Genomic DNA, 15,565 nt, shown 5'->3' with positions numbered 1-15,565 from the left:
CGGTTCCCTGATTGTGCTTCTCCGGTTTTTCCTCCTATCCCCGCCTCCCTCCGTGTCTCACACGCCCTTTTGTAAAAAGACTGTCAGGCGCGGGTCATTGTAGTCGTCGCGCGCATCTCCCAGCACTCCCTTCGCTTCCTCTCTTGATTTTTCCTCCACGCCCTTAGGCGTTTAGCTCACAGCTGCACTGAACGCGTAGAGAGGTCTGCAGGTCCCGTTTGCGTGCTCACCGGCGACTCTTTTTTTCCCCCCGTACAAGCGTGAAACAGCCGCTCTCTGAGGCTTTTCCCCTCACTCCTCCACTTCGCGCCCACCGCGACAGACCCATCGCTTCTCAACATGTCAGGCGAAGACGCACCCGCACAGCAGCAGAACGCCGAGGAGCAGAAACCGCAGCAGCAGGATGGCGAGCCCAAGAACGAGTCTCCCCAAACCGAGAACAAACCGGAGGCAACGCCCGCTGAACCTGTCGCTGCTGCAGCTTCAGGCGAGGCGGCTGCGGCGCCCGCGGACAAACCCGCCGAGGAGGACACGTTCAGCTACCGCGCGCTCGTGCTCACAGGCTACGGTGGCTACGACAAAGTGAAGCTGCAGGTGAAGAAAGGAAAGCCGGCGCTCAAGAGCGGAGAAGTGATGGTGCGCGTCAAGGCGTGCGGCCTCAACTTTGCCGACCTCATGGCACGCCAGGGGCTCTACGACCGTCTCCCGTCTCCGCCAGTCACACCGGGAATGGAGTGCTCGGGGATCATCGAGGCCGTCGGTGAAGACGTGACAGACAGAAAAGTAATATCTTTAGGCTTTCTCTCATTTCATCTTAACACCATTCCAAGTCCAAACTTTAGGTCACATTTGGGCATCGACATTGTCTTAAAAAGCTTTTGTTATCCTAAATTGCACACTACGCTCCTAAACGGTGTGCCTAAGTAGTACTCCACCTCTGGTAGCCATGGTAACGCACGTTGGCGTAGGCTGACACCGTTCTTAGTGCTGTAGAAGGCCAATACGGTTTAAGACGCAGCCAATGTGTCGCTGTTGTTTAGGAGACAATAGATTAGTGGCGTGTCCAGATTTTCTACATATAGGGAGGCAACTAGCACATGCAAGACTGGCGCCGCCTAATCAAGTGTAAAACAAGGGTGCATTTGCAGATGTATTCGGTCCTTGGTGCAAAGCGATTGATCACAATGACATTACTGTGTTGCTTCCAACCAACATAACCCTTCTTCTATGGTTATTTCAGTATCATTGTGAATTGTGTAAGAGTGGTGTACATCTCAGAAATGTTATTCGAGGCTAGAATATATGGTGAAAAGCTTATTTCAAGAATGGCCACCTTGTGCAACACCATGTGACCACACCCCTGAGGGGACCTTTATAGCCTGTCGTCTGCATCACCTGGCGCGCGCTGCTATGCCTAGTGCGAAACATTCTTTAGAGTAGAGTTTCATTTGTTTTAACTCTGTTACATATTGCATTTAAACAGCTACCGGGTTTCAGTTTAAGATTTGGCAGTTTCAGACTGTTGGTTACTCGGTGAATGAGACGGAGCCGCCGCCCCGCGCGCTCACACCCGTCGCGCGAGTGATTGACAGCCTGTGCGGGCGCGCGGAATCCTGGGACACTGACTCTAATAAGCGATTAAATATTCGTTTCCGTCCAAAAAAAAAAAAACTTGAAGCAAAAACCGATAAGCAGTTACTCTGACACAGTGACGCGTGGTGAGTGTCACGGGCTTGGCCCGGTTTTGGAGTGGGGGGGGTTAGGGGTAAAAGGGGGTGGGGGACATACTGGTTCAATCCCAAATGACTTTCTACTCCATGAAGGCAATAAGTGCACGCTGTATAGTGTGAAATAACTTATGCTCCCCCCTTCCCCCAAAGTGGAAGAAAAGGGCGAGGCGCGCGAGCAGAGGGAGAGAGGGGATATTATGCAAATATCCGCACGCGCCTTTTGTCATCTGCCTCGCGCGCCTGGAGCCAAGGGATGCTCTCAGACGTCCTTTTTTTTTTTTTTTTTGGCCATTTTCCCTTTCATAACCCGAAACAGATTTTCTGTTCTTTAAACAACCACGTTTATCTGTGTAGGCTGCCCGCCAAAGAGCGCGTGCTGTTTGCATTTTTTATTCTTCAAACACGATCATTCATTTAAAAGACTTTCTCTTATGAAGAAATGACAGTAATAAAGATTTTATACACATGCAGTTAATATGCAATTTATTCTGAGGCGTTCAATCAGTTCACTCCGTAGGAACAAATCGATGAGTCATGCGTGATGCGCGTTGCGACGGGTTGCCAGATTGGATCCACTACAATAAATATTGCTTAAATGGTTAAATAATAAACTATTTAAATCACGATTAATGTGGGAGATAAATGACTGCATTTGTTAATTAAAATTTTAACCTGATTTTATTTTCAGTTATTTACCATTTGCTTATTGAGCTATCTATCTATCTATCTATTAATGTTTGTGTGTGTTATGTGAAAGTCTAACAATTGGGTGTGTCCTGCCAGTACAACACAAAATAATGAATTTAATGTGCAAATTGTGATATGTAAACTAGCACATTTAATTAATGATCGACTGCCTCATTTGCGTCTTTTAAAAATGTTTACAAAACCTTGTAATACGCAAAACAGAATAGCTAATAAAGCACACTGTCAATGTATTTGACATATAGATTATTAATACATATAACAGTGTACACGTTCAGTGTATATAGAGCAGGGGACTTAAATCGGATCCACAAATGGCCGGTGTTGCTGCAGGCTTTCATTCCAACAAAGCAGGAGTCACACCCGATTCTACTTATTTAATCAGTTCATCTTCGTCTTCAATCAACTATCAAGTGTTCCTCCTATTTGGCTGGAATGAAAGCCTGCATCCACACCAGCCCTTTGCCGATGTGATTGAAGACCCCTGTTATAGAGTGTATAATGCAAACTATAGGCTACACAAGCTGGAATACACTCAATCTGGCAACCGGGTTTAGTATCCATGGTGACGCCTCATGGCCTGACAGCTAGATGAAAACGTCTGCTAGATTAGAAAACATCATCATGGTGAGAAGAAAGATGGAGACACCTGAGACATGATGAAGCATTGTGTAAGTTTGTATCACAAAGGGAAAGCGTTGGGTGTGTGTGAGAGGGAGGAGGGGGAGAAGATGCTGTCTCACCCAGCTGAGCAGATGGATATCAGACAGTCCAGTTTCCTTTTGTCCATCACTGTCTATCTTCAGTCTCTTTTTCATTGCTGAAATCAGATTAAAAGCCCATCTTAATCCATTTCTGCCAATCACACACCCAACCAGGTTATTGCTCAGGGACAAACAAGTCACACACGGCCTCTCCCTGCTCATAAACATAAAGACTCGTGCAGACACACCATGTCGCAGTCACACTCACACACACTCTTCACACCCTGCTGGTGTTGAATCAGTGCTGAACATGTGCATGTTGGAATTTGCTGATGCTAAGCGTAGCATAAAATTGCAGTTTTATAAGAGAGGAAGAGAAACACACATACACATTCTTCGGGTTAATCACATTACATGACTAAACAAGGAAGGACTAATTCCTAAACTGTCCTAAACATCAAGTAGTTTATAAGTCATGCATGATCCACACACACATTTATCAGAACCCTGCAGCAGGAATCAGTCACATCTGTTCTCAATTATATTTTCCTAGCTCACCCTGTCAGGCTGGAATTTCCTCCTCTTTTCAGTCTATCTGTCCATCTGTTTTTCTCTGTCTGTCTTTGTCTCCCTTGTTCTACTTCTGTCACTCTCCCTCCTGCTCGTTTTCTTTTTGTTTATTTTTATAGACATGGACGTTTCTTTAAATGCTCGTTAAAACCATCAAGGCATGGACAGCCACAGCACCGTCCATGTCAAAAATAAATCCGGCTTGAAGAAGGGAACAAGATGACAACTGAAACAAGATATTCATTTTTTTAAATAGTATCTTTTTGTATCTGTAATACTCAGTAACCAGACAGTACTGTAAATCTGTTCATACAGCATATCTTATTAATTAGGGATGGGCTCTAGCACCTTTTAAATGGTTCTTTGGCTTGCCCTTCTGGATCGTTAACCTAACAAAGAACGATTGCTAGGACTGTATGATTTTAATATTATAATTAATTACATGATATATTTTTTTAAATATTGCAAGCGCACTGTTGTGGGATCTTGGGTTGTCTCTCTTTGGGAACCCTTTGCGTTTTATGTGAAACCCTACATCTTAGTGTTTTGCAAATAGAAAGGGTTCAGCGCAAGACTCTCTTAGGAATAACCCTTTCCCCACCCAGTTTCCTTTAAATGTACCACTGCTGTCACTTTGTTAGGAAACACATTATGAAATGATTGTAATATTTTTCCTGTATTACAAACATGATCGTCAGATGAAACTGTAATTGAATTCAGGCTCTGTATCAGAACCAGGGCCAATGGATATCTAGAGAACTCCTGTTTAATTTTTAATGCAGTATTGGCATTTGCAGTGGTGTTTATGCAGAAGGCTGCAATATGCAAATGAGGCCTCAAACAAATCAATAAATGTACTCCTGGGACACTCCTGGCCAGCCTCGCATGCTCCGGGTGTTTCAACAAGTTCTGCGATGTATTCTCATAATTCAATAATCAAGTCATCAAATCACAGATGGTTTCTTTGAGACACCTGTTGAACACTTGAACATTTCCTATGAGTTATAATAGCTAGTAGCGGTATACTTGTTTTATTATGTTTCATCTGTCACGCTCGGGGATTGTACAGGATTAACCCCCAACCGAGTGACTCTAAAAGTACTGGTGATCTATAAAGCGAAGCTGCATGGTTGCACAAGTGCAATGTCACAACCGTACAGTGGTGTCACACTAGTGTAAAACTCTTGTTGCATGTTGGAGATAAAATGTCAGAACAGTCCAAGCTATGTAGCTGAAGCTGCAAAACTGAAATATCACCATGGTCAGTCAATACTCTACATTCTTATATCTGACACCCTAAGGAGTTATGCGGCTTGGACCTCCTGTATTGCTCTCGCTTAAAATTTGCGTTGACCTTTCAGAGGATTCCAAGAAGAAACCACTTAGAAAGCAGGGTATCTTCTTGGAGGAACCATTTTTCAGCACTATCTGTACTTTCTGTCCATGAGGCCTACTTCCCAGTTTTATTTTCAGAACTTGCATGTTTTACTGCCGACTATTAACTGTCTAATAAAATAAAATGGAAGCATGTGAAAGAGTCTTATAGAACAGCAGACCTGACAACACCATCGAAGAATAATGTCTAGTCTCTCATTATTGATCTGCTGCTCAAACTGTTGGAACACATCTGAGCTTTGACCGATACAGGAGAGCAGAACAGACAGCATTTTAATCCCTGTCCAATTATCATTCCCGTTAACATTACTTGTAAAGTGTTAGACCTACTGCGAAGTGTTTTGGCACCATGAACACCGGCCAAAATATTGCTAGTGTGAATGGGGCTTCCAGAGAGTGTGTCGGTTAATATCAAAGGGTCCAGAACATCGGTGCAAATGTCAATTGGCTTCTCTTTTGTTTATTATGAAAAAAAGATGGTGTGTTTTTGAGCAGCTTCCCTCATAATTCAGTGAACCTCAAAAAATGTGGTGTTCCTACGTAAAATGGTCGGAAGGTCTGGTACGGTCTTTTACATTATTTTTGGTATTTTCCATCTCATCCGGCATCCATATACTACTGCTTTAGGCGAAACATCCAGAAAAAATGTGCTGTGACTGAGAGATTCTCTGTCCAGAGGTGTACTTGGATCGAAAGTATAGCCTTGTTAGGAAGGTGGGGGAGGTGTGTGAGGGGGGGTGTGTGTGTGTGTGTGTGTGTGTGTGTGTGTGAGGGGGGGGGGGTGTTCTTGAGTGTGAGATAGTGAATGACTGAAAAATGTTAGTCTCAACAATACTGTTGTCTACAAAAATTCCCTCACAAGAACCATAAGGAAAAATTAACTGGTACGATATTCATAATAACAAGTAGGTCTTAAAATGAATGAATGCGCTTTATTGCCAAGTACATTTCCACACATGTAATTTGTCTTGGTGACAGGAGCTTGCAGTGCAGAGGGGAAAAAGAATGGAATATCACACTTATATTTATATATATATATATATAACAGATGTGTACAGGTATGCTATTTACAGATTTGCAGTTATGTGCAAATGGAAGTATAGAATGTTGTATAGTTATGTGCCATGAAAGTGGAATAAATGTACAGAGGTATATAACATAATTATTTAAAAGGATTAAATTATTGCATTAATCAGTAGTAGTTAGTATGAGAAAAGCACCTGTAATATCTTGTATAATCATCTAGTGATGTCATGTATCGCAATATCAAATATAGATCATCATTTAGCAAGACCTTTAGAAAATAGTGCAATATTAATGACCCTGTTGGATATATGTTTAATATATAAAATGATCTGATAGGAGGAAAATCTGTAGATCTGTGTGCACGTTTGTGTACACAGGGTAGTGAGTGTATGATGTGAAGATCATTTCAACCCAGCATATGCCTTTAGAGCTGAAAGTGTGTGAGACTGAGTCATGATGGTGGTTCAGTCGAGGCGCCCACGTCTATTGACCAGTGCTGTCCAATTAGATGAAGGAAAGAGGAACGGCGCTGTAAAAGAGGAGAGGAGGTGGTGGTGACAAGCGAGAAATGGGGGAGCGAGTGGGTGAAAGAGTGGGAGGAGGGGGGGAGGGGGAGAGAGAGATGTAGATGGAGGGTGAGCGAGTAAGGGAAATGATGAGGAGAGAAGAATTGGGCCAGAGTGTACTGGGAACAGTGAAATGACAGCGATTGAAAGAGGAATCGCTCTTTAATTGGACACAATAGACAGCTATGTTCATGTCTCCCTTGGGTCTGCTGGTCTGTGTGTGCGTGTGCACGTTTCAATGTATGGACATTTTTATAACTGTCAGGGGCGTGTGTGCGTGCAAGGGTGTTTGTTAGTCAGTAACTCACCTAGGCGTGGTCACCTAAGATACTATTACTTGGGTATGTATAAGAACGTGTGTGAGAGAGTGATGGGAGTGCACACGAGCACTCTATCTTGTGTGTTTGCCCAAGTGAAAGCGAATGTGTATGTATGTGCATAACCGTGTACTTTTCTTTTCATGCGTGTGCTTGCTTGTCATCTTGTCTCGTGGTTATTGAGGCTGAAGAATCTGGCTGCTTCCCTGATGAGAGCAACTCATCCTATTAGAGACAGAGCGGGAGAAAGAGGGAAGGGGGGCTGGAGTCAGTAATAAAGCAGAATGAAAGACAGGAAGTTAGGAATCTGTTTTGTTCATGTTTATATGATTAATATGCTGTATAATGATCGCACCGTTACTGGATGTCTAAATTTGGGCCACATTGGAGGATAATCAGGCCATTTTGAGCCCATCCTGATGTTCACAAAAGGTATCCAGACTTCAGGATGATCTTAAAATCCTAATATTTACTGATCTATTCTTCTACTCTTGGTCAATATTTACAACTCGACATTCTATAGTGCGGTGGAAGACCAAAAAAATGCAGCTCGTCATGTTACCTTTGTCCTGGAGACTTTTTTTTTTGTGTTGGAAGACTTGTTTAAAGCTTTACCTCAGACTTTTATAAAGCGCTGAAACTGGAGATTCCTTCCACGAATGTTATGGGGGAACATTCCTGTGTAAGCTGTTACTGTATAAACAGTCTGTATGGGATGTCAGAGTTTTTTGTGATTGTGTCCAAAAATGCTTGACTTTGCAGCTTTTTTCAAAATTTGCGACGCAAGTTGCAGAGTTGAGTGGGGTTTTTCTTTTTTTTTTTTTTTTTTTTTTCTTTCAGAAAACTACTTGAATTTGGCGAAATTGCGATTGTACGAAAATGTTTTGCATGATCTTTCACAGTAATGTTTGTTGGTTAATGAGACCTTTTAGCTGTTCTCATGTTCGATGCATGGGAATCGAAGAGGGCTTTGGCTGAGTGTGCATTGTGATGACGTCATATGACGCGTCTCGGCTCAAATCTGCGGTAATTCTGAATAATAGCAAGCTGCTCTGAATATTACGGAATTTCTGCGATCGCAAAATCCTGGAGTGACTGATACTAAATGATGACGTATTAGAAAGGTGCATTAATGTAAACCTTTTGACTTGTCTTACACCAGGAAGTACCATCAGAGCTGCTCTTAGAAAATTTAAAAACTTCTGACCCTTGAGAATTCAGCAGTACTGTAGTGTAAAGACTGATGATCAATGGCAGCTGAAACCATGTTTTATGTTTGTTCAGCAGATATTCAAGGAGGCTGCTTGCAGGTTCTAAGAGTGGGAATCATTGGGCATAATCTGAAAGTGTGTGATGTTTTTTATTTTTTGATATAAAACATCTTATCAGTCTTATACTCAGAGTATAGTATTGGGGGGACTTGTGGGCACCGATGACCAAAAACCCCCCTGTGAAATCAATCTCTATATCTGGGGCCGCTCACATTTTCAACATTGGTTTGGACTATATAAATGTAGTGTTGTAGCCCAGGCAGAACTCCTACACAGTTATTATCGTAGTTCAAAAGTGCAATGTGGATGCGTGTGCACGCACATAGTGTTTCCTGTGTCTCCTGATTCCAGAGGAAGTTGTGGAAGTTGTGCAGGAGGAGGTTTCCTGTAGTTCTGTATATATGTGTGTCTCTTTGTTTTTCTTTTAATATTTATTTCTTCATTGCTGTCAGATGGTCTTTCCTTGCAGTTCAGCTGAAATGTAAAACAAAGTTAGTACAAATTTTAAACATTTATTTTTTAGTTTTGCATATTTAAAAAAAAAAAAATTCCTACTCTTCAGAGTAGCATTTTAGTGGAATATTGTCTAAGATCAGGGTGTGCTGTGGTAGCTGAGCTTAGATCACTACTGCAGAAATGTAATTGACATAATTTTCCACTTACCCCAAAGTCAAACAGCCAAGATATGTTTGGAGTCTGAGTGCTTTGTTAGTTTTGCCCAGGAGCTACAAGGATCATGTCAGAAAAGTTTTACTCGCTCAAAATCTATTTCTTGAAAATATCTGCCTCAGACTGCCTCCAGTTCTTCAGTATTATCACACAGACTTGCTGATGTGGTTAACAGAGTAGCTTGCTACATATCCATCCATGTATTTATTTATTTATTTATTTTGCACATTTCGGGATATTTTATTAAAAAACACTGGATAGAAACACCAGATACAAATAAAAAATCAGCAAAATGCACATTAAAAACATAAGCGCTCAATTGAGATGGATAATTCTTTTATTCGATAAGAAGACATGCCATAAAGTACGATGGAAACACATTTACCGAATAAATTCCTCGATGCGCCTCAAAAAAAGGCATGTGCCTTTGCCATAACAAATCATGTGATTGGATCATTGTCTCGGAAAAGTAAAAATGGCACGCGCCAGTTTTTCCAAAAGTGGCGATTTTGTTCTCTTGAACACATGGGATGGAAAAATCCCATGAAAAATCAGAAAATCCACTTCCAGAGGAGAAATGACCTAACTTCTGTTGTGCACAAGATATTTCTGGGTTTTCCTCCAAGGAATAATAAGCCATTCTGCCACAGGCACAAAAAAGGGTTATAGTTTTACTTATTGTTTGTCGATTTATTTTCTGCACAGAGCAGCAACACGTGGAACACATTCTCTGAAGTAAATCCTGAATGGTATATCATGCTTTTACATCGCTAACAAAAAGTGCGACTTTTGGTGCTTCCACGTGTTTTAAGTATTAAATTAGTTGGATTTGGGCACTGATGTGTTCACCGGTCACCAGCTGCTTGTGAGTGACTCTTAGTGCTGTTTGTTTGATTAGTGAGAACACATTTCAACCCAAATTTGATCAAGTTGCAGGAAGTGACTTTTGCGAATTGGTTTCGAGCCCCACCCCTTTCCCCACACACAAATGCTACTCAGCTTAAATGTGGCTTGAAATGAAATCAAGAGATGATGAAACAAAATGTAATTTCACTCTGAATCTGACCAGACTGATGGGTGAGAAATTTCCTGCCAAAAGCTTGGTAAATTCCAGTGGTTTTATGTTTTCTTAAAAGCAAGAGCTTCTGAAATTGAACAAGCTTTCAAAGACTCAATAGAGAACCACAACATGATTTCTCTGTCAAAGTAGAACACCATAGTGTGTTATGGGTTGTCCATTCAATGTTTTACATAAATTCCTACAACACAGGGTTTCCCCTTTCAAACGAGAAGAACTGCTTTAGAAGACTAAAACCAGAGTGTGTGTGTATGTTTACTAGGTATACTCGGTTAAACAGGACCCAGAAGAACTTGAAGTTCCAGTTCATTTCTAATCAACTTGAGAGACGACTGAAATGATGACCGTTATACCAGTGAAAATTGCTTTGTCATGCAGTGCTGTTTTTAAGTTTAACCTAGAAGTGATTGTTTCTTTGTCTGATCCATTGTTCAGATAACCACTGTGTATTTGATGGATTGGTGTGCTGCTCTTACTACCTTGAAGACTTAAAGGAACCATAAAGGAACACTTTTCTTTTGATGGTTACCAGGCACTGATAGTGGAGACTCCTTCTATAAATGTTGCATAAAACTCATCTTAAAGAAAACCTCGCCATATCAATATTTCTACATTAATACCACCTGAAATCAACAGCAGTGTGGTATAACAAACCAAATTGGGCTGCCTTGTTTAATTTGTAACTTGCTTGTGCTGGTACGCTTTTCAAGCGGTTGAGAAGTGAACCAGAATATTCCTTTTAGTTATATATTTTTTTAAAAACTGGTATTAGCCTGTATGTATGGAAATAGCATGTTGTGTGATGGGGTACGTGTAGTTCAGTTAAATTTTATTTATTTAGCTCTCTTAACTATGGACATTTGTCACAAAGCAGCCTTACAAAAATCCAGAATTAGATTAAGGTTCCTAATGAGACTGCATAAGGAAGACACAGCTTGAGAGGAACCAGACTCAAAAGGGAACCCATCCTATACTTGCTAACACCAGACAGTGCGATTATGAGTCATTACTCTTCCACAACTGTATTCTAAAGTCGAGCAGTACTAACTGTTTCAAAAGGATCCTTAGTATGAGCATGTATTATATATATTTTTATATTCAGGTAACCTTTACGAATGCCTTTGATAAGAGAGGAACGTAATGAAATCGTTCTCATGGCTGGATCTCAAGGCTAGGCCTAAACTAACCAATCAGTAATAAGCAGTTCTGCAACATTTATCTCCTTCTGTTCCCAAGCATTTGTAGCACTTAATTGAATGTTAAGAACAAATGTATCCAAACTTGAATATTTCCAAACAGAAATGTCTTCTCTGTAACTGTGTTGGTTTAACTTGGACTGGAAGTTGTTTAGATTGTGGTTGAATTCTTGACAGTTTTGAAGCACACACCCGCAGTGTATTGTGTTCAACAATGTAACATATAATGTAAAGATGGTTCCCCTGAAGTGCATGTTTGTTTGTGTGTGTTTCCACAGGTTGGTGATAAGGTGCTGGTTCTGAACCGCAGTGGTCTGTGGCAGGAAGTGGTTGTGGTCCCCACCTTGCACACCTTCCCCATGCCCGAGGGGATGAGCTTCGAGGAGGCGGCCGCTCTACCAGTCAACTACGTCACCGCTTACATGATGCTGTTTGACTTTGGCCACCTGCGTCCCAACCAGAGTGTGCTGATCCACATGGCTGCAGGTGTGTGTGTGTGTGTCTTGCTCTCTGTGTTGGCTGTGTGAGATACCGGGTAGGGCGTATTGTCTAGAGATGATTTTCTGCAGCTGTTGATGGTGACCTGATGACTTTGTTGCATATCTGCAATAATTTTTCATATTTTGTGTCCTGTATACACATTTTGTGTGTGCTTGTTATAATTTGTTACAGCTGTTTGACTGAACGTTTGTGTCAATGAGAATATAGTGTTTTAGATTAGCTCATGTGCATACATGAGCAACCAAGCAAAAAAGAATGTCTGTGTGTGTATCTTTGGGCGGATAAGAACATCCTTGCCAATGAATTTTAGGCTGTCTAAGCAAGCGTCTTCTGGGACTTTCTGGGAGCAGGTGTGTGTTTGTGCTGTTGTGTATTGGCGTCTCTGGAGAATAAAGCGTGTAGCGCTAGAGTGGCCTCGTCCTGTTTGTGTATAGCAGAAATAACGTTAATGCATTATATTTCCATTTGCCGTTGTAATAAAATAAGTGGAGATATTGCACACATTAACAGTGCATCGATATCTGTCTGCCTTTCGTCGTTAATAATGCATGTGTTTCTTATTTAAACTTGAGGAGTAAAGATTGCTTTTTTTTTATCCATGTGAAATTAATGTGAAGAATTATTAATGGATTTGTTTCTTATAGAGTCAGATCTAGAATCGCTTTAAAAAAATAAATAAATAAATTATGTAGGCTGCAAGCCTTAAACACTTGTGAATTAGTTATGGGAGGAAAAAATTAATGAATTTAATCTGATCCTCTATCAAATGGAAAATATTGGAAGAGGATTTGGGGATGTTTGTAGATGTGTGTGTATATATAAAGAGGGTTCGAGTTAGTAATTTTTTTTGGTTAGGATTGATTTTATTATATTTAAAATTTATACTTAATTATTTATTATTTGTCATGCAAGTGAAAAGATTTAACTAAATATAAAAGCTAAAGTTTTGTGTAAGTCATGTTTTTAGCCATGTATTTTATTTTAAAATATATATATTTTAAAGCTTGGTACGGTTTAAAGAAAAAAAATATCAGATGGAGAGATATTTTATATATATATATATATATATATATATATATATATATATATATATATATATATATATATATATATATATATATATATATAGGCTGATACTCAAAGTTCCTGTATCATTATTAGATACCAATAATGTAAATTGCCATAACTCACTGATGTTATGCCAAAAAAGTGGCATCGTGCCATCTCGTTTATATTTTTTTTAATCATCAGGCAAGCATATCATGTTTGAATTTGGTCTGATCAGGCTTTATTGAAGGCAGTCCATTACACAGATTTGCTAAATTGATGGCATATATTATTCTAATCCAGTTCTGATCCATTAGATATTTTTCTGCCTGTAGCCCTGTAATCTCCAGTGGAGATGGTGTTAAAGGAATAAACCAACGTTTTTCAATCTAATTGCTCACTATCTAATCTAATCTGATTGTGTATTTTCCACAGTTAAGTTCAGCACACTTCCTTGCACTCAGAAAAGAACTGAAAATACATGATGTTGAGACTCGTGGACATCTACGGGCAGTTGTTGAACTTTAAACGTTTAAGTGAACCGTTTTTGAAATGTTCGTGAATTATTCAGCCAGGCTGTTGTAAGTGAACCTGAAGATGTGTACAACTCATCCTTTTCAGAAGCAGGACGGGAAGGATGAATATGGACGTGTAGGTGGGATATGTGCTTGTGTTAACACTGCAGCTCAAAGTAAACATGGAAGTTTTTGTCTGACTCTATAAGAACTGCTTTAGTAAGACTTTCTCTCATGCTTGTGTCATACTAAGACATAGAAGCATAACTGTTATAGTTTTGATTTTTCACATTTACATAGCTAGATTTTAACATTTTATTGACTGAATTAAGGTACTCCGGTTTCCTCCCCAGTTTAAAGACATGTGTTGTCGGCTGATTGGCACTTCCACACTGTCCGTAGTGTGTGTGTTTGTGAGTGATTGTGACCTGCGATGGGTTAGCACCCCGTCCAGGGTTGCCCCAAGTTCTCTGGGATAAGCTCCAGGCTCCCCTGTGACCCTGTATAGTATAAGCATTATGGAAAATGGATGGATGACTGAATTAAACATCTTTCCTTAGATTTCTGTTATATGTATTTTGATTAAGCAGCTTTTCTGTTCCTTCCTCAGTGCTGGTAAACGTGTCAAAATGATCATCTGTGCTAATCACACATACGCAACACGTACTTTACTTGGGGATTGGAACTACATAACCTTGTTTGCATAATGAAGTTTAAAGGGAAGGCCTTTAGCTTTCACCAGCACCATGCGAGTCAGATAATTTAATAAAAAAAAAACAAACAAACAAAAAAAACTGTTAGTTGTAATGCGCTGGGGGTTTCCTCCCTTGTTCTCTCTTGGATTTGATCTTATCAGGTGTTGTTAATGATTGTTAAATCAAAAGCCTGGAGTATACCTTTATTTTCCTGAGACTTCACTTGAGAATATATTAGAGTATTTGAATGGATTTTACATTCACTATCAATGTCATGGCAATACCTGCTTAGCAAAAGCATCCGCTGAACCAACATGTCACGAGACAAGCAGTATGAGCATCACAGCAGTACTAACCAGCATAAACAAAGTTGCAGCAAAGTTTTTATTCACCACGGATCACTATTGAATTCACCGCTTTCTATTGTGTAGTAAAACTGGTCTATTCAGACCAGATTATGCTTAATTAATCATAATTCACAGCACTCTAATAAATCACGCACAGTTTAGCACGTGACCCGCCTCAGCTGTTCTTGTTGTTGGGAATTACTTGTGCTTTCCTCCTTCTGATTAATGCACCATTAGTTTGGTCAAAAATGATACCATGCCACATGAATCAATATTAACACCGATGTATGAAATGGGAACCCAGCTGCTCCACTGCACTGTCATTGTAATGTTAATTAAAATCAAAGTAACATTTTATAAATTGTGAGGCTTGTGTTTGTGAGGGAGAAAGTGAAGGGATAATTCAATTTCTTTTCTTTTTTTTTTCCCATTATAAGGTTTGTATAAGCTTTCGGGCTCTTTGTCACTCATATTGTACATTTTATATTCCTTACTTAAGATTATAACTTTAAAAATATTGTGGTAACCTGAAAAAACTTTTATGAAGTATTTCCTCTAAAATAACTTTACTATTAATTTATTATATTAGATTTATACCATAGATTTGTGTATATAGATTTATATTAATGTTCTTGTAATATTTTGTTGATTTTTATATATCTTTCTTTATCTGTCTCCCGTGTTGGTGCTTTGTAACATTTTAAGAGAGAAAGCTGTGGGGTGGTTTTTTTTTTTTTGTTTTGTTTTGTTTTGTTTTTTTTTGTGGTGCAAAGTGTGTGGTCACACACATGGACTTTGACTTCGTTGGTGAAAGTCCACAAAGATGAGAGCAAGACATAATCATGATGATAAGAAGAAGAAACAATAAAATAAAGAAGACAAGATGAGCTTAAGGCAGAATAGACATGGTGCAGATGCTTTGTACAGCTATGCATGGGGTAATGCAGTGGAAAGAAGGTAGGGATATATACAGGTAATGGAATAAATAGGAGTGAATTTACAGTTGCATATAAGAGTCTATGGAAAACAGTTGTGTTAGGACGGTCTTTGGAGGCAGTTACGGGGGGGGGCGCTGCTCTTGTATCTGGATGTTCTGGTGCTGAGTGCTCTGTAGTGCTGGCCAGATTATTAACTTGAAGAGAAAAGGAGGGAATGACTGATTATAGCTGCTATATTGCAAGTGATTGCAGCAACTAACTTGTCTCACAGATGTTCCAGCACAGTATGTGTTTT

The 15,565-nt window shown here is 39.9% G+C and overlaps 1 protein-coding gene across 1 annotated transcript in view; it reads left to right on the top strand.

Annotated features, from left to right (window-relative positions):
* Positions 1-124: 124 nt before the first annotated feature.
* The window catches only part of vat1 (vesicle amine transport 1), a 35,401-nt gene continuing 19,960 nt past the window's right edge, over positions 125-15,565 (top strand). Inside the window, exons 1-2 of the mRNA XM_053614419.1 lie at positions 125-783; positions 11,506-11,713. Of these exons, the coding sequence (XP_053470394.1) occupies positions 340-783; positions 11,506-11,713 (652 nt within the window). The 5' untranslated portion in view covers positions 125-339. The remainder of the gene's footprint in view (positions 784-11,505; positions 11,714-15,565) is intronic.

Source organism: Ictalurus furcatus, chromosome 2 (genome assembly GCF_023375685.1).
Source record: "Ictalurus furcatus strain D&B chromosome 2, Billie_1.0, whole genome shotgun sequence".
Classification (NCBI taxonomy): domain Eukaryota; kingdom Metazoa; phylum Chordata; class Actinopteri; order Siluriformes; family Ictaluridae; genus Ictalurus; species Ictalurus furcatus.
This window is presented reverse-complemented; position numbering and strand designations above follow the sequence as displayed.